The 25071-nt window shown below is 40.9% G+C and overlaps 1 protein-coding gene across 1 annotated transcript in view; it reads right to left on the bottom strand.

Moving 5' to 3' along the window:
* LOC117343201 (dynein heavy chain domain-containing protein 1-like) overlaps positions 1-25071 on the bottom strand; it is a 73674-nt gene that overhangs the window by 29794 nt on the left and 18809 nt on the right. Inside the window, 27 exon segments of the mRNA XM_033905537.1 lie at positions 3757-3795; positions 4160-4255; positions 4460-4602; positions 4719-4812; positions 5471-5640; positions 6614-6706; positions 7394-7465; positions 8785-8934; positions 9368-9608; positions 9738-9853; positions 10549-10728; positions 11061-11250; positions 11441-11619; positions 12150-12281; positions 12494-12710; positions 13258-13356; positions 13489-13678; positions 14015-14183; positions 14660-14895; positions 15099-15264; positions 18884-19154; positions 19521-19709; positions 21217-21276; positions 21461-21661; positions 22064-22434; positions 22674-22788; positions 23253-23390. Coding sequence (XP_033761428.1) covers positions 3757-3795; positions 4160-4255; positions 4460-4602; positions 4719-4812; positions 5471-5640; positions 6614-6706; positions 7394-7465; positions 8785-8934; positions 9368-9608; positions 9738-9853; positions 10549-10728; positions 11061-11250; positions 11441-11619; positions 12150-12281; positions 12494-12710; positions 13258-13356; positions 13489-13678; positions 14015-14183; positions 14660-14895; positions 15099-15264; positions 18884-19154; positions 19521-19709; positions 21217-21276; positions 21461-21661; positions 22064-22434; positions 22674-22788; positions 23253-23390 — 4317 coding nt within the window.

The raw sequence follows: 25071 nt of genomic DNA on the forward strand, positions 1-25071 counted from the left end.
ATAGGCACATCAACACACAAGTGTTAAAGTTTGTGGGCTTGTAGTATGGATTCAATAAGAAAGATATTTAAACTCCAAGAAGTTCATTGAATGAATTACTGCCATGCTGTTAGCTGTTAGATATCCCCAATCAGACACTGTAACAATTATTGTTATCGAGACCCTCAACTTTTCCTGATAGATAGAGAGACACCCTTACCCTCCAATCCTTCATCCTTTTTACCTTGAGACACCCCCACATTCTGTTTCACCTTGAGAAAACCCCAACCCCACTTAACATTGAGACATGCCCACCCTCCACTACACCTTGAGAAATGCCCACCCTCCACTACACCTTGTGACATGCCCACCCTCCATTTCACCTTGAGACACGCCCACCCTCCACTTCACCTTGTGACATGCCCACCCTCCATTTCACCTTGTGACATGCCCACTCTGTATTTTGCTTGAGACATGCCCCCCCTCCACTACACCTTGAGACACGCCCACCCTCCACTTCACCTTGTGACACGCCCACCCTCCACTTCACCTTGTGACACACCCACCCTCCACTTCACCTTAAGACACGCCCACCCTCCACTTCACCTTGAGACATGCCCACCCTCCACTTTACCTTGTGACACACCCACCCTCCACTTGACCTTGAGACACGCCCACCCTCCACTTCACCTTGTGACATGCCCACCCTCCATTTCACCTTGAAACACGCCCACCCTCCACTTCACCTTGAGACATGCCCACCCTCCATTTCACCTTGAGACAAGCCCACCCTCCACTTGACCTTGAGACACGCCCACCCTCCACTTCTCCTTGTGACACACCCACCCTCCACTTGACCTTGAGACAAGTCCACCCTCCACTTCACCTTGAGACACGCCCACCCTCCACTTCACCTTGTGACACACCCACCCTCCACTTCATCTTGAGACACACCCACCCTCCACTTGACCTTGAGACACACCCACCCTCCACTTCACCTTGTGACATGCCTGCTCTGTAATTTTGCTTGAGACACCCCCACCCTCCACTTGACCTTGAGACACACCCACCCTCCACTTGACCTTGAGACACGCCCACCCTCCACTTCACCTTGTGACATGCCCGCTCTGTATTTTGCTTGAGACACCCCCACCCTCCACTTGACCTTGAGACACCCCCACCCTCCACTTGACCTTGAGACACACCCACCCTCCACTTGACCTTGAGACACGCCCACTCTCCATTTCACCTTGAGACACGCCCACCCTTCACTTCACCTAGAGACACACCCACCCTCCACTTCACCTTGTGACATGCCCACCCTCCATTTCACCTTGAGACATGCCCACCCTCCATTTCACCTTGAGACACGCCCACCCTCCACTTGACCTTGTGACATGCCCACCCTCCACTTGACCTTGAGACACGCCCACCCTCCACTTGACCTTGAGACACGCCCACCCTCCACTTCACCTTGTGACATGCCCACCCTCCACTTCACCTTGAGACATGCCCACCCTCCACCTCACCTTGAGACATGCCCACCCTCCACTACACCTTGAGACACGCCCACCCTCCACTTCACCTTGTGACATGCCCACCCTCCACTTCACCTTGTGACACACCCACCCTCCACTTCACCTTGAGACATGCCCACCCTCCACTACACCTTGTGACATGCCCACCCTCCACTTCACCTTGAGACACACCCACCCTCCACTTCATCTTGAGACACACCCACCCTCCACTTGACCTTGAGACACACCCACCTTCCACTTCACCTTGTGACATGCCCACCCTCCACTTCATCTTGAGACACACCCTACCTCCACTTGACCTTGAGACACACCCAACCTTCACTTCATCTTGAGACATGCCCACCCTCCACTTCATCTTTAGACACACCTCCTCTGTGTTTTGCTTTAGACACACCCACCCTCCACTTCACTTTGAAAAATGCTCACCCTCTGTTTCACTTGTGACAGACCTATGTTACCCTCCACTTCACCTTGAGACACGCCCACCCTTAACATCACTTTGAGACACGCCCACCCTCTGTTTCACCCTGAGAGACAATGATACCCACTTCACCTTTTTCACAAGGCCACTCCATGCTTTAGTCATTACAAACATCAGCATCATTGTCATTAACCATGCATTAAAGACTGGACCAGTTAATCATGCATTACATAATATCTACAATAAGCTCAATACAGATAATAAAATCCAGTATTTTACCAAACTTGTAAGACAGAATCGTGATAATTCTGTCCCAATGTGAGTACACTGTGTAAGCGTATTGACTGTACACTGATATTCGAACAACATATGGATTTTACTCTGACCACATACTGATAAAAAACGCCCTGAAAACTTAAATCTGACATTTCTATAATTAAAACTGAAATAAAGATAATCTCTGGAACAATTTTCTTTTTAGAATTTGTTCATATTGCAAATATCAAAATCATCTACTCAAAAGATATATGTATGAAAATGTTCTACTAGCCACAACTTAACTATATCACTAATGTTCTAACCTCACCTTAACTATATCACTAATGTTCTAACCACACCTTAACTGTATCACTAATGTTCTAACCTCACCTTAACTGTATCACTAATGTTCTAACCACACCTTAACTGTATCACTAATGTTCTAACCACACCTTAACTATATCACTAATGTTCTAACCTCACCTTAACTATATCACTAATGTTCTAACCACACCTTAACTATATCACTGATGTTCTAACCTCATTTTAACTGTATTACTAATATTCTAACCTACCTTAACTATATCACTAGTGTTCTAACCACACCTTAACTATATCACTGATGTTCTAACCTCATTTTAACTGTATTACTAATATTCTAACCTACCTTAACTATATCACTAGTGTTCTAACCACAACTTAACTATATCACTAGTGTTCTAACTGCACCTTAACTATATCATTAATGTTCTAACCACAACTTAACTATATCACTAGTGTTCTAACTGCACCTTAACTGTATCACTAATGTTCTAACCACAACTTAACTATATAACTTATGTTCTAACCACACCTAACCTTTATCACTAATGTACTAACCACACCTTAACTATATCACTAATGTTCTAATCATACCTTAACTTATCACGAATGATTTAACTCCTCCTTAACTATATCACTGATGTTCTAACCTCATTTTAACTGTATTACTAATATTCTAACCTACCTTAACTGTATCACTAATGTTCTAACCACAACTTAACTGTATCACTAATGTTCTAACCTCACCTTAACTATATCACTAATGTTCTAACCTCACTTTAACTGTATCACTAATGTTCTAACCACACCTTAACTATATCTCTAATGTTCTAACCACACCTTAACTGTATCACTAATGTTCTAACCTTAACTATATCACTAATGTTCTAACCAAACCTTAACTGTATCACTAATGTTCTAACCACACTTTAACTATTGTCTTAAACCTTAACGGTTCTAACCACACCTTAATTAATTATATTACCAGGTATTAATGTTCTCTAACCACACTTTAACTACATCACCTTTAACAGTAGTTAAGGTTTATATTTCTAAACTACTGTTGTTAAGGTTTAACAACTGAACTAAACATTAGAGGTAAATGTCGTTACCATGGTTACATAATTAAGTCCCAATGTCTGATTATACCACCCAGCATGCATCACACACGTACCACACACGTCGTATGACATGCCTTCAAACACCTTATGACACACCATCTTACTACACACGACTTACCCCACGACATTTACGCCTGCAGCAGCTACCGGGAGCTTTCTGAATATGCATAAATGTCTAAAGCATGTCAAAACCACACTGAAAACGTACCTATGCTCTACTTATATATAACTTATGTTGGAGTTTATTTCAATCTGTTTTAATCAAGAAGTTGAGCAATATCTTACCTCCACATGATGGGGTAGAGATCAGTCTCGTATCTGTCCCATGATTCTATCAACTTTATTCTAAATGTAGCGTTTATCTATCAAAAATGTTGTCGTATTTGTGTGTGATCTTTGTGCCTTAAGAAATCTATAACTTCCCAAAGTTCTATATCTATAATCTGTTTCTAGTCAGAATTAATTTAGAGGCTTTTAGTCTCTCAAACTGTTGTCTTAGTCCGATGAGGGGCAACGCTTACCTTACAATGGGCGATATAGGAAGCTAAGCGGACTAGAGTTGCTCGCCCCGTGGAGTACGTCATCCCGAGCAACAAAGCATGGCCTCCTGGGATTGCCTGAATAATTAACATCAGATATCGTACTCGAAAATAAACATATGAGTATGGGAATGAAATTATGTTATATGTTGATAATTTGATAATAATTTCCCATCTTATAGAACATTATAAAACTAATAGGTTTTCAAAGAATTATTTAATTTAGCTTGGATTATAAATAGTTTTGAAGGGTCCGATTTCCTACGTTGACCTTTGACTTACCAGTACGCGACTCAGCCTAGCTGCATGGCGTAGAGCCTCACTGAAAAACACAAGCTCAAGGCGCTGTGAAGTCCCTGCATTGTATACATTCAGACAAGTGTTGAGGGCGTCTGCCAGTACATCCTCCTGACTATCAACGTAACCTACAACATATATCACACACATTAATATCTTATATAGCTTACAAAGTTTCGCATCAACACACTGACACATTGCCAGTTTGTGTGTCTATTTGTCAAAGAAATGTTTCGAAGCTCACCTTTCTCAACCTGGATACCCTGTGTCTCCGTGTGGGTTGTCAGGAAGAATTTGGAGAAGATGAAGTCAGTGAGAGAGTCTGATGGAGCTCGGATCTGAAGAACAAAGAAAGATAATTTTATTACATTACTTGGAATATTTAATTTGTTACATTTGTGACAGGAGAAAGAGAAAATTTAGCGTCCAGACCGGGGTTTGAACCTGGGACGCTCCAAACTCCAGACGGACACCCTAACAACAGAGCTACCTGGTCTGCGATGAATGACCAAAACCAGTTCCGCTACATATACTTCCCTCCATTTTTCAAGTGTTTGTCCTTGAAGACCACAAGTTTGGGTATCCCCTTACTAAGTATACTCCCACTACTTTAAACAAGGGTTGGCAAGCTCGTCAATTTCTTAACAGGAGAGAGAGAAAATGAAGCGGCTAGACAGGGTTCGAACCCCGACCCTCTGAACTCTAGACTGATACTCTCCCAACTGAAATACCTGGTCGCCCATGATCAGCGTAATCCAGTTCTGCTACACATCATATGTTATAAACGGTACATTATATATATATCATTTGTTACATAATAAAGGTACATCATTTGTTACTACATTGTATATAATTTATATACTAAAACTGATACCCCTCACAGCAATGGTGAGCTTGGGTCATGACCTCTTGGCTTGCCCAATCAAACGCAGATGGTGTGTAATGCCTTGGAGGTTTTCCAGAGGCCCTATAACAGTATTGATGGGAGATGCCTACCTCCTCCATACTCATCAGAGGACCAAAGTAGGCCTCGTGTTCCCAGTCTGCCAGCAGACCTGCTTTAAATGTCACTGTCTTCATCTTTAGACTGCCGTGGCCAGATCTTCCCTGTGGCTTTAGACTAGGCGTGGTTGACACTTTTCCTCCAACAGTTCCACCTTGGCTCCCTAAAAACACAAAATCAAAGTACTGAAAGTACTGAAATGTTCAACCAGCCTGGATCCAAGAAAATTAACAAAAAAAACCCCAACTTATTGTCATCAACACACAATCAAAGTACTGAAATGGAAAACCTTCAATTTACAAAGTTAAACCACTCTGGCACGCAGCAAACACAACCAATTTCACTGATGTTGAATTTTTAAAGCAATAAATCTAGTTGACTTCAATTTATATTCTATGGATGTTTCATGGATTTTGCTATTTTTAGATTTAGCTACTAGTAGGCAGAGGTAGAAATTTAAAGAAATGATAAACTAGTTTAGAATTTATCATGTACAAACAATCATAAGAAAGTTTATTGCCTCTTGCCAGTATTTGACAATTCAATTCATTACCTCAATAAAATCTCTACATTTTCAATTCATTCAAAAGAACATGAGTAATGCCAGGACTGTCAATAGTGCAAAAACTACACGAGGGAAACAATCTGGTGATGTGTTGAGTTAAGGTGTAGGGGTTTTAACCAAGACAATTGATATTTAGACAAGAGATCTTGACATTGTTACGTTCTAATAAAATTCATTAAAAAAGCATTGGCATTGATAAAAAAAACCATGGCAACCTATAACCTTGACCAAGACGATGTTGAGATTTATTACATTATTACAATGACCTTGAAAAGGTTAAGAAATAGGGGATCTGATTCTGAAACACATGGTGACAAACAAAGTGTTATTTGACAAATCTCTACTGGATTTACATAATACTGACAAAGATTTGTGTGACTTTCTTCTGCTGGCGCTACTCATTGTATGACCTACCTTGAAGCATTGTCAAATATACCTAGCCTAAAGAGACCTTGTTTTGACAAGGCTTTGTGAGACTTACCTCGAGTAAAGCAACCTTTTTCTGACCAGGCTTTGTGAGACTTACCTCGGCAAGAGCGACCTGATTCTGAGGAGACTTTGTGAGACTTACCTCGGCTAGAGCGTCCCGATTCTGAGGAGGCTTTGTGGATAAGTCTTGGAGTTTCCCGACCAACACTTGTGTCAGTGCTACGTGTGCTGGAGTCTGAAGTGAAATGTTCACACGTGTAGGGGGAGACATGTGAGTGTACATGTGTGAGTGCATACAATTAGTAAGTGGTACATACATGGAATAGTAGAAAAACATAACAAGTTTATGCTTGGGACTTAGTGCAAAATCAATCATTGTGCTATACATTACAGTATAGTAAGTTATCTAAGCAAATGTAGAATTTAGTGCTTTATTAATGTCAAAATATTCAGCTAAATTTCTAATTTACATCTGAATGATGTGTAACTTATCATCACTGGAAACTCTGTAAAGAGCTGTATCCTAACACGTCAGTGGAGATCTTTTAAAATATTAATATTTATTTCTCTTGTTGCAGATTTTAAGCTTCAGCTCAAAAGTCACATTTTCTATGTTAGAAAAGTTGCAAATCTATGATGCCATATTAGGTTAACTATAAAAATGTGTTTATCTTGTACGCATAAGATCAATATTTTTTTTAAAGTAGCCGCCATACAAATCAGATTGTAATGTGTATATCTCTTGAATGATGGATTGTTGTCTAACATGTACAATTCATATAAATCTCTCTGAGGGAATGTAGAATGTTTAATAACCAGAGCTTAATTTTTAGTTCAGAAATAGAGGGTGCTGACTTACTGACAACAGTACACAACAAACATTGACCAGGGAAACAATCTTCAAAACACACAGACAATTTACCTGTCATGCCTGATGACTCCCGACTGCTGCGACGAGTGGAGGCGCCTGGAGCCAATTGTTTTGGGTCGACATCTGTAAACGTGAAAATATACATAAATGACATACATTGTAAGTTTGTATTAATCATTTTGTATTGCATTATTATTGTTTTATAGTTTGTGTTGTAGGTAAGAAACTCACCCCTCGGTGTATCATAGCTGTCCGTCTCTGTCTCAGTTTGTATTGTTTAATTATTGTTCTATAGTTTGTGTTGTAGATAAGAAACTCACCCCTCGGTGTATCATAGCTGTCCGTCTCTGTCTGTATTGTTTAATTATTGTTCTATAGTTTGTGTTGTAGGTAAGAAACTCACCCCTCGGTGTATCATAGCTGTCCGTCTCTGTCTCAGTTTGTATTGTTTAATTATTGTTCTATAGTTTGTGTTGTAGATAAGAAACTCACCCCTCGGTGTATCATAGCTGTCCGTCTCTGTCTGTATTGTTTAATTATTGTTCTATAGTTTGTGTTGTAGGTAAGAAACTCACCCCTCGGTGTATCATAGCTGTCCGTCTCTGTCTCAGTTTGTATTGTTTAATTATTGTTCTATAGTTTGTGTTGTAGATAAGAAACTCACCCCTCGGTGTATCATAGGTGTCCGTCTCTGTCTCAGTTTAATGTATTGTTTAATTATTGTTCTATAGTTTGTGTTGTAGTTAAGAAACTCACCCCTCGGTGTATCATAGCTGTCCGTCTCTGTCTCAGTTTGTATTGTTTAATTATTGTTCTATAGTTTGTGTTGTAGATAAGAAACTCACCCCTCGGTGTATCATATCTGCCCGTCTCTGTCTCAGTTTGTATGGTTTAATTATTGTTCTATAGTTTGTGTTGTAGGTAAGAAACTCACCCCTCGGTGTATCATAGTGTCCGTCTCTGTCTGTATTGTTTAATTATTGTTCTATAGTTTGTGTTGTAGGTAAGAAACTCACCCCTCGGTGTATCATAGTGTCCGTCTCTGTCTGTATTGTTTAATTATTGTTCTATAGTTTGTGTTGTAGGTAAGAAACTCACCCCTCGGTGTATCATAGGTGTCCGTCTCTGTCTGTATTGTTTAATTATTGTTCTATAGTTTGTGTTGTAGGTAAGAAACTCACCCCTCGGTGTATCATAGCTGTCCGTCTCTGTCTCAGTTTGTGTTGTTTAATTATTGTTCTATAGTTTGTGTTGTAGGTAAGAAACTCACCCCTCGGTGTATCATAGCTGTCCGTCTCTGTCTCAGTTTGTATTGTTTAATTATTGTTCTATAGTTTGTGTTGTAGGTAAGAAACTCACCCCTCGGTGTATCATAGGTGTCCGTCTCTGTCTGTATTGTTTAATTATTGTTCTATAGTTTGTGTTGTAGGTAAGAAACTCACCCCTCGGTGTATCATAGGTGTCCGTCTCTGTCTCAGTTGTTTCTGTATCACTGCTCTCCTCAGTTTCCTCAGAACATTCGGTTTCATAATCCTCTGACTCGCTCTCCCCACGTGGTTCCGTACGTGCTGATGCCATTGTTTCGGCGCCATCTGTTGATCAATAAAAGATTTTAGATTTGATTCGTAAAACTACACTGTAATCATGGGAGTCGTTCACACATATCTGGAAACTGGGGTTGTGCTGATTTGTGACTGGGGTCGTATTGGTTGGTGACTGGGGTGGTGTTGATTTGTGACTGGGGTGGTGTTGATTTGTGACTGGGTGGTGTTGATTTGTGACTGGGGTGGTGTTGATTTGTGACTGGGGTGGTGTTGATTTGTGACTGGGGTGGTGTTGATTTGTGACTGGGTTGTGTTGGATGGTGACTTGGGTTGTGTTGGTTGGTGACTGGGGTCGTGTTGGTTGGTGACTGGGGTTGTGTTGGTTGGTGACTGGGGTCGTGTTGGATGGTGACTTGGGTTGTGTTGGTTGGTGTTTGGGTTGAGTTGGTTGGTGTTTTGGTTGTGTTGGCCTGATCCTTACCTGTTTTATTAGTGACTGGAGTTGTATTAGCCAGGTCGTCACTCTGTGTTTGGGATTGCGACACGGAGAAAGTCAGCGTCTGTGACTGAGACTTGGTATCCTCTTCCTCCTCCTCATCCTCCTTCACTTCCTCCAGCTTAGGTAAGTTCTCTAGTTTCACCTCTCTTGTCTCTTCCTCTTCCTCCTCGTCCTCCGCTGGTGAAGCAGGGAGGGGCGAAGTTGTCTGTGGTGTTACTCGACCCTGTAAAGAAAATCACACAAGTTCACGAGACTCTACATATCATAAAAAAGATCAAATAAATTACTTTTAAAATAAGAACACAGTAAAAATAATGTTATAAAGATTTATTCCTTTTGATGAAAGAATTACCGTTTGAGAGACAGTTTCTTCAGAGATGGCTGCCATTTCAGTCTTGGGATCATCACGTGCCATACAAAAATATTTCATCACGGTGTCCTCAATGATCCGAGAAAACCAGCTGGAATCTGAAATAACAACCGATGTCTACCAATTAAAATCTAATCCAGTTTAACATTTTAAGATCATTCAACTGACTGACATTGACCTACTTTCCAGTCACAGAAATAACTAGAACTGTCGCCAGGATGGCTGACTAATACCCCCGCAATCTGCACGAGTCAATGGTGAATTGGAACTGTTAATTAGAGGCTAACAAAGATAACACAGTAATATAGTGACCAGTTGCCATAACAATCATAATTTTGAGGAAATGAAAGTGAGATGCACATCTACACATGGTCCTCTATATTTGTGTGAAGTTTCATTGAAATCGGCCCTTCGGTTTAGGAGGAGTTGTCCGGACAAACTTAAAGTTATGGTTCTTATCGGAAAACCTGTTTATAGTGACCAGTTGCCATAGCAACCATAATTTTGAGAAAAAGAAAGTGGCATGCACATCTACACATGATCATTAATATGTGTGTGAAGTTTCATTGGAATCGGCCCATCGGTTTAGGAGGAGTTGTCCGGACAAAATGTGTCTACAGACAGACGGATGGACGGACAGACAACCTGATTCCAGTATACCCCCCTAACTTCGTTGTGGGGGTATAAAGACTTGTTCTTAACCTTTCTTTTGCAGAAAAGAACTGATTTTACTTTTACATCAATCAATAAATGAAAAAAAAAAAAACATAATAAAAATGATACGGAGACTTACCATCCTCAGCAACGAGGCGGTCAGCAAATGTGCGTGTGCACTCATGACACCACAGCTGGGCGATGACCTTCATCATTGGCGCCGCTGTCTCCTGCGGCTGTGCACCACTGGCCATACTGACGGAGCGTGAGCGAGACTCCCATGAAGTCTGACGTGACACCTGGTTACTACGGCTACCACCTGCATAATGTATAATTTCAGAATTGATGAAAATTTCAATAACGCCAAAAAGAAAAATCAGTAAAAATATCCCATAAAGTTTGGCGTGACACCTGGTTGCTATGGCTACCACCTGCATGATATATTATTTAAATCCAAACATGATGAAAATTTCAATAACGCCAAAACATAAATTAACAATTGTTTCAGAAAGTTATAAAATTTTGCTATGTACATTGTACTTTTTATCAGTTAAATAAATATGTTCAAGAACGAATTCAATTTTGATCTTTCTGTTTCCGCTTATTATAACCAAGATGTACAGAAAAAAGGATCACCATCATACTACTTACGAGAGTCTGTATGGCCATCTTTTTTACGCCTCATCATTTTGCGTGTCCTTGACCTTGGAGACATGAGGAGAATTCCATGGACGACACGTGAAATGTCGTGGAGTGTGAAGATGTAGTGGGCGTTGGCTGGAGTGGCGCGGAACTTCTCCTTGATACGATGGTACATCTCTAGGAGGGCGAGGGTCATCGCCTATAACATGAAAGAGCATTGTTACAGTAGGGGGAAAAAAAAGAAATCCTGAGGGACCCAAACACATTCAGATAATTTGTACTGTCAATTTTTCTGAAACCATTTTTTAATTAAAAAAAAAAACATCTTTTCAGATCATAAGTAACAAGATACATAGAATTGACCTAGTTAAACAATTCAGATCAGTTACCCTGGCAAACTCAAAGTGGTGCTCCACGGAGTAGGTGGGGAATTCCTCAAGCCAGTTCTGTAGACTGCGGCCATACATACTGAGTAGGCCGTCTAGGGCTGGTGTAAACAGTGTTAATGTCACAAACAGTCGTGTGAGACGTGATGACATCACATGGCAGGCCCGGCCCATTCCTGAACCTTGAAGTAAAAAATAAAACAACAATTTATCTCACATATTAAATATATTTCATTTCTCTCCTGTTTCATGTGTAACAATGTACTACTCAATGATTATAGTTGTTTAAAACAGTACTGAATCATTTCACAAGGGAGGTAAGTAGTTAAATGTAATAGCTATAATGTATGTTGGCCAATTCACCTCGGTACCCTTGGGAGGGTGATGGTTGTTTTTAACAGCCTTTTATCAGGTAATACAAGGGAGGGTGGATGCTGTTTTCAACAGCCTTAACCAGCTTATACAAGGGAGGGTGCTATACTATACTTGTCACCACATTACCGTGAACATTAGGGAGGGTGGATGCTGTTTTCAACAGCCTTAACCAGCTAAAACAAGGGAGGGTGCTATATTATACTTGTCACCAACTTACCTGGCACACTAGGGAGGGTGGATGCCGTTTTCAACAGCCTTTTATCAGCTGATACAAGGGAGGCTGGATGCTGTTTTCAACAGCCTTTTATCGGCTATATTATACTTGTCACTAGCTTACCTGGTACACTGGGGAGGGTGGTGGCTGCCAGGAACAGTGCCTCCTCCATGCCTTGGAACTCCTGACGTTGTTGGTCATATGTACCACCCTCTGATAACACCTGTTTGAGTAGCTCTAGAGGGGGCTGATAGTCTGAAACATATACCAAAGAAGTCGCATCAGGGTCTATATTTACCAACATATTAAATTGTGTTATGCCAAATTCAGTCAAAATCTGTCTAGACTTAGGACACCTGGAGTATCTAAATGTATGTGTCTTCCAACTATGTCAAGAATCCTGGCAAACTATTGCATTAGTTCAGAACTTAAAAACCTCTTTATGGAAATAATGTGACCTGACTTACTTTCATAGCATTGTGCATGGCTGAGGTCGTCCACAAAGAAGAGATGGTACTGTTGGGACTTGGGAGGTGAACTAGTCCCACCGGGGCCTGATAATACATTGGACGTCTTGTGTTTGAGCTCCAGGATCTGGGCCACCATAGTGTGCTGGAAGAGCTCCGACGACATACAACGTGACATGATGATACTGGTCGAGCTGTGCTTAGACAGGATCATGTTCTGTTGGAGAAACAACAGGCAATAACTAAACTTAGATAAATTAGATCAGAACAGGTAAACTAGGACAGCACAGGTAAACTAGAACAGCATAGGTAAACATAAGTAAAGTAGATAATGGCAAGTTAACACAGGTAAATTAGATCAAAATAGGTAAACACAGTTAAAGTAGATCATGGCAAATTTACACAGGTAAACTAGATCAGAACAGGTAAACTAGGACAGCTCAGGTGAACAGGCAAAGTAGGTCATGGCAAGTTAATACAGGTTAACTAGATCAGAACAGGTAAACTAGATCAGAACAGGTAAACACAGGTAGATTAGATCATGGCACGTTATTACAGGTAAACTAGATCAAAACAGGTAAGCTAGGATAGCACAGGTAAACTAGATCAGAACAGGTCAACTAGTTCAGAACAGGTCAACTAGATCAAGACAGGTCAACTAGATCAGAACAGGTCAACTAGATCAAGACAGGTCAACTAGATCAAGACAGGTAATTAAAGACTAAGATAATTGTGTGAGTGTTTACATGTAGGACAATATTTACCTGTATAAGGGTAGTTTTGCCTACACCTGGATTGCCTGCTAGGAGGACAGGCTGGCGAGCATCCAGTAAAAGGTCCATGTGGTATGTATACTTCTCAACCTGTAAACAAAATGTACCTTTTTTTACATCAACCAGACGTTTTTTTGGCTTTAATATTAGTTCAGTTTAACAGAATTTACTCAAGTTTGATTAACTTTAAAACGATGGGATGCCAAAATAACAAGCCCTCACCTCAGTTGTCAGGGTAAATCCACCGGCCATGATCTTTGTGCGTTCCTGCTGTTTGTCACTCCAGCGGATGAAGGTGCCAGTCTGCTCATCTAGACAATAGTCATACACAGAGCCCATCATAGGGATTCGCACTGGGTGGGAGGTCCGGTACAGAGCATCATGGGAAAACTTGCTGAACCTGTCCTTGAACCTGAACAAAGAGCAATAGAGGAAACATTGTTAACTAGATAAAGGGAGTGTTTATAAAAAATCAAAATTATAAATAGCAGAGTACAAAATGCTTTCAGCATCTACTTGTATTAAGTATATCATAAAAATAAAATAAAAATATTATAAACATCATACTATCAACTATATACGAGACATGATATGTACTATATATTACATCATACAAAACAATATAATTATTATATAATACTATACATATTGTTAATTATATCTAATATACATGCTTTTAATCATATCACAAATATTACATGATAATCATAAACATTCTGTATTTTCAGAATTGAGTTAAAATGCCCACCTTTCATGGATGTGACCGCCGAAACCCCAGATGTAGGAGAATGCAAATACACCCTTGAGAATCTCCAGGTAGTTAGGAATGAGTTGTTCAATATGTGAGCTCCCAGTCAGTCGACTCGCAGCATGTTGGGAAGTCATGATGCTACTTGTTGGCGACTTCTTCCCTGCCTCTGTAAAAATTTTATTTACTGAATTAATAAAGCTTGACTAATAAAGTCAGTGGATCTTCCACAACTGAGCTCTAACATGGTATTTTGTATGTTATATGTAAAGTGACCTTTCCATCTGCTTCAGTGTTCAGTGTACATTCTTAACCTTACCTCAGTGTAAACTTTGACCTTCTACCTCTACCTCAGTGTAAACTTTGACCTTGTGACCTTATACCCTCCACCTAAGTGTACACTTTGACCCTATTACCTTACCTCAGTGTAAACTTTGACCTTGTGACCTTATACCTCAATCTCAGTTTAAACTTCTTTGACCCCACGACCTTACTCTCCACCTCAGTGTACACTTTGACCTTGTGGCCTTATACCCTCTACCTCAGTTTTAACTTTGACCTTGTGACCTCTATCTCATTGTACACTTCTTTGACCCCATGACCTTACTCTCCACCTCTGTGTACACTTTGACCCCATGATCTTACCATCTATCTCAGCCTGTTTCTCCCGCTGCTCCAGCTCCTCACGGAGAAAGCCCTTGTCCAGTAAGGCAGTCATGTATCTCAGGAACGTGCTGATTTCTTGGATTCCTGGCGCCACCTGGTTAGTCTGGGCAGCAGTATGACCCACGTCTGTGAGGAGGGCTGGGCAACACTCCTGGCGTAGGAATTTGAGCGTGGGACCAAACACATCTCGCACTAAATCTTCCCATACCTTCACCCTGAAATAGACATCACATATACAGGTACATGTACTGTTACAGTTATCAAAGGCTTAATCCATGTAATGGCTACATCATTAATTAGCTAAAATATCTCAAGATCAGAAATAAAGATAGTCCCCTGTCTGAAAAATTTCATATCAACTTTGATATCCTAAAACATTTTTTTAATTTCATTTTTATTTTTTTTCTGATAGACTTACACTGTAGACGTTATGACCCAGCGACTCTTGGCTGTCTTCAACCAGCGGTCAAACAAGGACTTCCACTGGACGGTGTCCTGACTGAAGTGGAGGATGGAACAGCGAGTGACCGTCGCAGGTGATGCTTCTGTCAGGTCACTGGTCTCAAACATGAGTGCTGTAGTGTCTGTCAATTAAACATCAGAGGTTAATACATCCTGGTAAATCACACAACAGGAAATTATCTCAGTTGTCCTGACAAGTTTGTTATCTCACATCTCATACCAAATCTCTTTTTTAAAGAAAGAAAACACATTATGCTATCCTTTGTTCAGTAGGTATTCAACCTTGAAGGCTACAGAGTGAAATAAGGAGTGTCTTGAATGAGTAACTGTTAGTTAAGTTAGCCTTAAAGGCGGATCCCCCACTGGTTGGTAGAGTATATAGATTACCTTGAAGGTGGATTCCCCACTGTTGGGTGTAGTATAGATTACCTTGAAGGTGGATTCCCCACTGTTGGGTGTAGTATAGATTACCTTGAAGGTGGATTCCCCCACTGTTGGGTGTAGTATAGATTACCTTGAAGGTGGATTCCCCCACTGTTGGGTGTAGTATAGATTACCTTGAAGGTGGATTTCCCCACTGTTGGGTGGAGTATAGATTACCTTGAAGGTGGATTCCCCCACTGTTGGGTGTAGTATAGATTACCTTGAAGGTGGATTCCCCACTCTTGGGTGTAGTATAGATTACCTTGAAGGTGGATTCCCCCACTGTTGGGTGGAGTATAGATTACCTTGAAGGTGGATTCCCCCACTGTTGGGTGTAGTATAGATTACCTTGAAGGTGGATTCCCCACTGTTGGGTGTAGTATAGATTACCTTGAAGGTGGATTCCCCCACTGTTGGGTGTAGTATAGATTACCTTGAAGGTGGATTCCCCCACTGTTGGGTGTAGTATAGATTACCTTGAAGGTGGATTCCCCACTGTTGGGTGTAGTATAGATTACCATGAAGGTGGATTCCCCCACTGTTGGGTGTAGTATAGATTACCTTGAAGGTGGATTCCCCCACTGTTTATGTAGTATAGATTACCTTGAAGGTGGATTCCCCACTGTTGGGTGTAGTATAGATTACCTTGAAGGTGGATTCCCCCACTGTTGGGTGGAGTATAGATTACCTTGAAGGTAGATTCCCCCAACTGTTGGGTGTAGTATAGATTACCTTGAAGGTGGATTCCCCCACTGTTTGTGTAGTATAGATTACCTTGAAGGTGGATTCCCCCACTGTTGGTGTAGTATAGATTACCTTGAAGGTGGATTCCCCCACTGTTGGGTGGAGTATAGATTACCTTGAAGGTAGATTCCCCCACTGTTGGGTGTAGTATAGATTACCTTGAAGGTGGATTCCCCCACTGTTGGTGTAGTATAGATTACCTTGAAGGTAGATTCCCCCACTGTTGGGTGTAGTATAGATTACCATGAAGGTGGATTCCCCCACTGTTGGGTGTAGTATAGATTACCTTGAAGGTAGATTCCCCCACTGTTGGGTGTAGTATAGATTACCTTGAAGGTGGATTCCCCCACTGTTTGTGTAGTATAGATCACCTTGAAGGTGGATTCCCCCACTGTTGGGTGTAGTATAGATTACCTTGAAGGTGGATTCCCCCACTGTTGGGTGTAGTATAGATCACCTTGAAGGTGGATTCCCCCACTGTTGGGTGTAGTATAGATTACCTTGAAGGTGGATTCCCCACTGTTGGGTGTAGTATAGATTACCTTGAAGGTGGATTCCCCCACTGTTTGGTGTAGTATAGATTACCATGAAGGTAGATTCCCCCACTGATGGGTGTAGTATAGATTACCTTGAAGGTGGATTCCCCCACTGTTGGGTGTAGTATAGATTACCTTGAAGGTAGATTCCCCAACTGTTGGGTGGAGTATAGATTACCATGAAGGTGGATTCCCCCACTGTTGGGTGTAGTATAGATTACCTTGAAGGTGGATTCCCCCACTGTTGGTGTAGTATAGATTACCTTGAAGGTAGATTCCCCCACTGTTCGGTGTAGTATAGATTACCTTGAAGGTGGATTCCCCCACTGTTGGTGGAGTATAGATTACCATGAAGGTAGATTCCCCCACTGTTCGGTGTAGTATAGATTACCTTGAAGGTGGATTCCCCCACTGTTGGGTGTAGTATAGATTACCTTGAAGGTAGATTCCCCAACTGTTGGGTGGAGTATAGATTACCTTGAAGGTGGATTCCCCCACTGTTTGTGTAGTATAGATTACCTTGAAGGTGGATTCCCCACTGTTGGGTGGAGTATAGATTACCTTGAAGGTGGATTCCCCTACTGTTGGGTGTAGTATAGATTACCTTGAAGGTGGATTCCCCCACTGTTGGGTGTAGTATAGATTACCTTGAAGGTGGATTCCCCTACTGTTGGGTGTAGTATAGATTACCATGAAGGTGGATTCCCCACTGTTGGGTGTAGTATAGATTACCGTGAAGGTGGATTCCCCCACTGTTGGGTGTAGTATAGATTACCTTGAAGGTAGATTCCCCCACTGTTGGGTGTAGTATAGATTACCTTGAAGGTGGATTCCCCCAACTGTTGGGTGTAGTATAGATTACCGTGAAGGTGGATTCCCCCACTGTTGGGTGTAGTATAGATTACCTTGAAGGTAGATTCCCCCACTGTTGGGTGTAGTATAGATTACCTTGAAGGTGGATTCCCCCAACTGTTGGGTGTAGTATAGATTACCTTGAAGGTGGATTCCCCCACTGTTGGGTGTAGTATAGATTACCTTGAAGGTGGATTCCCCCACTGTTGGGTGTAGTATAGATTACCTTGAAGGTGGATTCCCCCACTGTTGGGTGTAGTATAGATTACCTTGAAGGTGGATTCCCCAACTGTTGGGTGTAGTATAGATTACCATGAAGGTGGATTCCCCCACTGTTTATGTAGTATAGATTACCTTGAAGGTGGATTCCCCCACTGTTGTGTGTAGTATAGATTACCATGAAGGTGGATTCCCCCACTGTTGGGTGTAGTATAGATTACCTTGGAGGTGGATTCCCCCACTGTTGGGTGTAGTATAGATTACCTTGAAGGTGGATTCCCCCACTGTTGGGTGTAGTATAGATTACCTTGAAGGTGGATTCCCCCACTGTTGGGTGTAGTATAGATTACCTTGAAGGTAGATTACCTTGAAGGTGGATTCCCCCACTGTTGGGTGTAGTATAGATTACCTTGAAGGTGGATTCCCCCAATGTTGGGTGTAGTATAGATTACCTTGAAGGTGGATTCCCCCAATGTTGGGTGTAGTATAGATTACCTTGAAGGTAGATTCCCCCACTGTTGGGTGTAGTATAGATTACCTTGAAGGTGGATTCCCCCACTGTTGTGTGTAGTATAGATTACCTTGAAGGTGGATTCCCCCACTGTTGGGTGTAGTATAGATTACCTTGAAGGTGGATTCCCCCAATGTTGGGTGTAGTATAGATTACCTTGAAGGTAGATTCCCCCACTGTTGGGTGTAGTATAGATTACCTTGAAGGTGGATTCCCCCACTGTTGGTGTAGTATAGATTACCTTGAAGGTAGATTCCCCCTCTGTTGGGTGTAGTATAGATTACCATGAAGGTGGATTCCCCCACTGTTGGGTGTAGTATAGATTACCTTGAAGGTAGATTCCCCCACTGTTGGGTGTAGTATAGATTACCATGAAGGTGGATTCCCCCACTGTTGGGTGTAGTATAGATTACCTTGAAGGTGGATTCCCCCACTGTTGGGTGTAGTATAGATTACCTTGAAGGTAGATTCCCCCGCTGTTGGGTGTAGACAATTTCTTCTCCTCGTCAAACAGTGTGTTGAGACTATCAGCCCAGGTGGGGTGCATCACACCATCCAGGACAATCCAGCGTAGCAGGACAGATGGGATCTCCAGTTGACCCTTGTTCTTACGGTCCTTGATAGAGGTGATGTATGACTTGACGGCGTCCGACAGGAAACAGCTATCCTGGAGCAACTTGGGGAACAATCCTCCACACCACATCCCCTCCTTATAGCAACCAAGTAACTAGAGAGAACAACAATATACATCAGGATTTTATATCCCTGCCTCACATAACAAGAGGCCAATGGGGCCTGTATTAGCTGTAAAGTTGACGACAATCACTCCTAGGGCCTTTTGTTTTCTTCACAAAGAAATCGTTTAAAGAAACTATTTGACATTCCGAAATTGCAAGAGGAATCAATTACTGTGTGTTGACCCTTCATAAGTATGTGTGATAAAGGTCAAGAAGATGGATAATTTCCACCATGATCATTTGGCCACAGTACAGATGACATACCTGACTGGGTGGGAAGCCCATAGGGGACAGACAGATAATGTCCACTTTAGGGTGTTCAGCATGTCCCTTCGGACACAGTACAGATGACCTACCTGACTGGGTGGGAAGGCCGTAGGGGACAGACGGATGATGTCAACTTTGGGGTGTTCAGCGTGATCCTTTGGGCGTGTTGCCTGTAGTTCCTGCATGGCGTCTGATACTTTTCCAAGAAGCCTGGACATTCTACGCAGTTTTCTAGTGGTTTTCTTCTCTGGAATCTGTTTCTCCATCTCTTCCAGTATCTGAAGAGTATGCTCAATTATCAGCAAATGAGGATTACTCATTTAAAAGCTTATTACAATTTAGCAATGTCACAGCTCTCTAACTCTTTATTTCACCTGGTTGCTCATTAATTTGTTGATTATGAATTGTGGTACAATCACAAACATGACAAACCTATTAAAATATTTAAAGTAATATATGTAACAGACAATGGTACCAACAGGACCAAAACAGCAAAAAAAAACAAAAAAAGTATTGCTTTAAATCTTTCTAGCTTAAAAAATTCGTTGAATTTTCAAAGAAATTTTGTATACAAAAATATTCATGATAAAAATATCAAATGCACTGCAATTACAGGAGTTTAAGGATAGTACAGTGATGAATATCGTTTACTAGCTAAGACATGTTAGTATGAGAAGTTTCATGACAAATAGAATTTAAAATTAGAGTAAAAATGATGGTGCCAAAATTCTATTTATAGTAACAGTGACCTCATTTTTTAATCCAAGCTGTTGATTCGCAAGCTTATAAATGAGGGTCAACAATACGACCAGTTCATAAAAGAGGATAAGATCATCATTACTCAAATATAAATTGCGGTTTTCTGGAATGCTTTTTCATGTAGCATTTAACAAATTCAGTCCACCTGGGCCAGCTTTTTAACTAGAAAACATTTCGGTAGTAGTATGCCTGAACTATATGTAATTCTCCTTTAAAAAATTTGGAATTAAAGGTTTGTAACGATTCATACTAGCAAGCAAAGCCCCAGCATCATAATCATAAGCCTCTAGCTTGGCTTCTCAGAAGAATATATATAAAGGTTTTGAAACACTTTTGACCCCTATAGTTGCCTGACAGTGACACAGGACAACCCTTTATCTCAGCATTTTACAGGTCAAAAAGTTACCCTTGGACTCTGGGCTATTTAGAACAAGTCGTTAATAAAGGTAATAAATTGATGCCCCATCATAAGATGATCTGCTTTCTGGAAGTTAAAGATACTGTAAGTGTAGGATGGACAATACCAAGGGTGTGATGTCATTCAATCTGGCTTGTGGTGCTACTAGACGTGTAAAATCTCAGTATCAAGTGTCCTCATTTCATTTGTGACATTACTTATGTCATTTTGCATTTTTTCTTCACAATTTGTTTTTACATCTCCCTTGTTTCTTTAAACCCTTTCAACACCAAGATTTTATGAAGAAATAAAATTTTAAAATACTGAGGTTTTACGTTAGGCATAAAATATTAAAAAATATGTAAAAAAAAAAAAAGAGGGTAATTTCCATGCTGTGGTGCATCTACAATTAACAGTGAGAATGTACGGTAAACAAAAAGCTTCGGCTAGCAACATTATGTAGAGTGAAATATGTGTATTTCACTGCATGAAATACATCTATTTCACTACAAGAAATATGTGTATTTCACTACAATACTTTCACCACCAAGAGACCTTAATAGTGCAACTATTTACAGCATGCAGTGAAAATATACAAAAACTAAATGTGCAGGTGTGCAGTAGGATACCTCGTCCTCATCCTCTCCCTCGTTGTCAGCTAGTTCCCCAGGATCATCATCCTGTTCATCCTACAGGTAACACAGCATTATACATGACCTTCATATATTATAAGTACATAGTGACCTTGACCTCAAAACATTATTCATCAAAGGTCATTATACTGTAGAGAGGATAACTAAATTTAGTCATTTATTCAATAAGTACAAACGAAACATCATACTAAGACTAGGTTTTAGTCACAGACAGACTTACCCTTAGCTTCTTTTTCTGCTTGCCGTGTATGACAAAGTCAGTGTTGAGTTCGTCTTTAGAGTGGTCTGGGGCAAACAACAGGTAATTGAGTCTATTGTAGGCTCTACCCAGAGTTGTACAACATGTCGTTTTACCACTGCCTGCTGGGCCACATAGGATCACGCTCTTCTTCATTTGTAGGGCGGTGTTTAACTGTAGGATCTGTGGACAAATACAACGATACGTCATAGGTTAAATTCATCTTCCTCAAGTATAAAAATAACTCTACAAACAGGAAAATAATTTATAAAAATAACACAAAGTGCTTAGATGACAAAGTAATAGTACACACTAATTCTGGAGAATCGTTTCAGGCTTGGTCAGACTATCCTCGATCAGATGGTCAGTTTGACTTACCTTATGGAGAAGTGGTCCAGACTCGGTCAGACTGTCCTCCGTCAGATGGTCAGTTTGACTTACCTTATGGAGAAGTGGTCCAGACTCGGTCAGACTGTCCTCCGTCAGATGGTCAGTTTGACTTACCTATGCAGTTTGACTTACCTTATGGAGAAGTGGTCCAGACTCGGTCAGACTGTCCTCCGTCAGATGGTCAGTTTGACTTACCTTATGGAGAAGTGGCTCGGACTCCTTCAGGCTGTCCTCTTTAAGCTGATCCTGAACCGTCCTCTTCATCAGAGTGTTAAAGGATGTGGTAGTGTCGGCCATGTTGGCGCTGGCAGGGAACACATTACGAAGGTTGCTATTAAAGATATCTTGATCCTCGTCCGTCTCTAGGGCAGGTGGCAATATGTATCGCAGTGCATATACTAGGCAATGTTCCTCCAGGGCATGGCGCTCCGAGGCAGTCTGGGGAAAGGGGTAGGATTTTCCTCGTGGGGATGGGCTGGAGACGCCAGGACTCCGGGGTGACTGAGGTTCAGGACTCTTCGGTGATGTGGGGGTAGAACTGGGTGCTGATCTTGGAGAGTTTGGTTCTGTGTAAAGCATATAACAGTAATAATGATCAGCCTCTGTATCAACTAGCTACCAGTAAATCTAACAAGGTTTATATGTTAAAGTTATTATCCATCTACTTGTGTAACCCAGATAACTGTTCACCTTGTGGTTACAGATGGACAAGTTTTCATTCAGAAGTAGGAAGGTCTAGACTCAAAAACCTTAAAAACAATATCATGGAATTGAGTATTTTAAAATCTTGGAATGATAATCATACCAGAGATTGCTGCAAAATGTCTACAGAATGCTGTGTTGTGGAGAGCATTGGATGCAGATGTCAGGATGGTTTTTAAATCCTTCACTCCAAACTGGTAGTGCTTCTTCCGTGGGAGCTGAAATGTTCAAGATTAGCTCATTGTGTCAGAAAACAGAAAAGTTTTTATGCAAGTGTTTAAAACAGCAACAATATCAAAGTAATTTCAAAAATACTTATATTTTTCTTCTCAGTACATACCTTACAGGTTTGTTTCACATGCATATAACTTTTGGTATATTTGCAATGAATTCTAAGTGCGAAAATTGAAACCGCAAAACATAATGTTAGTCACGAATGTAATTTAGGTTTCGTGAAAATATCCAGTTATACAGTAGAAGGAAGGAAGAAGATTTCAGAGAGAAATCATGAGTGAGTGAGACTCATTGAGACCATTGTGAGACTCATCATGAGTGAGTGAGACTCATTGAGACCATTGTGAGACTCCTTGCAACTGAGTGTGGCTTGTTGTGACTGAATGTGACTCAAAGTCCACTTCCATCATGGCTCCATATGACTGATTTAAATGTTAGGAAATCTAACCTGAATTTTTAACATCCTCAGAAGTTGGTCCAGCTTCCTGGCCCAATGTTTGGTCTCCCTGAATCCATGGTTACACAACAGGACTTCAGCAATCTGCCGTTTGTCTGGGACGATCATAGCACACGGTCTCATCAGCAGCTGTATCATAAAACAACATAGCTTACAAATTATACCTTACTGAGAACTTAGAAGTAAGAGACACAAACCAAGTGAGTGTCTACACTTGTATTATCATTAGGTCCATACCATTAGGTATATATAACAAGAGATCCCAGAGGGATCTTGGCGCCCACCATTGAATGATCTTTATAGGTTCCATGTCAGATTGATCTTTTCTCTACTTTTCCCTTCCTCTAAGTCTTACTAATCTGTGTAAATTCAAAAACAGCCCTCTAGTACTTTTCAAACAAGGGAAACCTATAGATAAAATTTAAGATTTAGCGATAATGGCTGTCTGTCGGCCATGTTGTTTTCGGATTGGTCCCAAAATGCAACACCAGGGACCAAGGGGAACCTACATATGAAATTTGAGAAAGATCCCTTCAGTACCTTCTGTAAAATAGCGATAACAAACTTCAATTGTCAAAATACAAGATGGCTGCCTGTCGGCCATGTTATTTTCTGTTTGGTCTCAAAATGCAATATGCATAACTAGGCACCAAGGGGAACCTATATATGAAATTTGAGAAAGATCTCTTCAGTACATTCTGAGAAATAGCGATAACAAACTTCAATTGTCAAAATCCAAGATGGCTGCCTGTCGGCCATGTTGTTTTCCAATAGGTCTCAAAATGCTTTATGCATAACTAGGCACCAAGGGAAACATACATATGAAATTTGAGAAAGATCTCTTCAGTACATTCTGAGAAATAGCGATAACAAACTTCAATTGTCAAAATCCAAGATGGCTGCCTGTCGGCCATGTTGTTTTCCGATTGGTCTCAAAATGCAACATGCATAACTTGGTACCAAGGGGAACCTACATATGAAATTTGAGAAAGATCCCTTCAAAACTTTCTGAGAAATAGCAATAACAAACTTCAATTGTCAAAATCCAAGATGGCTGCCTGTCGGCCATGTTGTTTTCCGATTGGTCCCAAAATGCAATATGCATAACTAGGCACCAAGGGGATGCTACATATGAAATGTGAGAAAGATCTCGACAGTGCATTCTGAGAAATAGCGATAACAAACTTCAATTGTCAAAATCCAAGATGGCTGCCTGTCGGCCATGTTGTTTTTTTGATTGGTCTCAAAATGCAATATGCATAACTTGGTACCAAGGGGAACCTACATATGAAATTTGAGAAAGATCCCTTCAGTACTTTCTGAGAAATAGCAAAACAAACTTCAATTGTCAAAATCCAAGATGGCTGCCTGTCGGCCATGTTGTTTTCCTATTGGTCCCAAAATGCAATATGCATAACTAGGCACCAAGGGGAACCTACATATGAAATTTGAGAAAGATCCCTTCAGTACCTTCTGTAAAATAGCGATAACAAACTTCAATTGTCAAAATACAAGATGGCTGCCTGTCGGCCATGTTATTTTCCGTTTGGTCTCAAAATGCAATATGCATAACTAGGCACCAAGGGGAACCTATATATGAAATTTGAGAAAGATCTCTTCAGTACATTCTGAGAAATAGCGATAACAAACTTCAATTGTCAAAATCCAAGATGGCTGCCTGTCGGCCATGTTGTTTTCCAATAGGTCTCAAAATGCTTTATGCATAACTAGGCACCAAGGGAAACATACATATGAAATTTGAGAAAGATCTCTTCAGTACATTCTGAGAAATAGCGATAACAAACTTCAA

The sequence above is a fragment of the Pecten maximus genome, chromosome 15 (genome assembly GCF_902652985.1).
Source record: "Pecten maximus chromosome 15, xPecMax1.1, whole genome shotgun sequence".
NCBI classification, from domain to species: domain Eukaryota; kingdom Metazoa; phylum Mollusca; class Bivalvia; order Pectinida; family Pectinidae; genus Pecten; species Pecten maximus.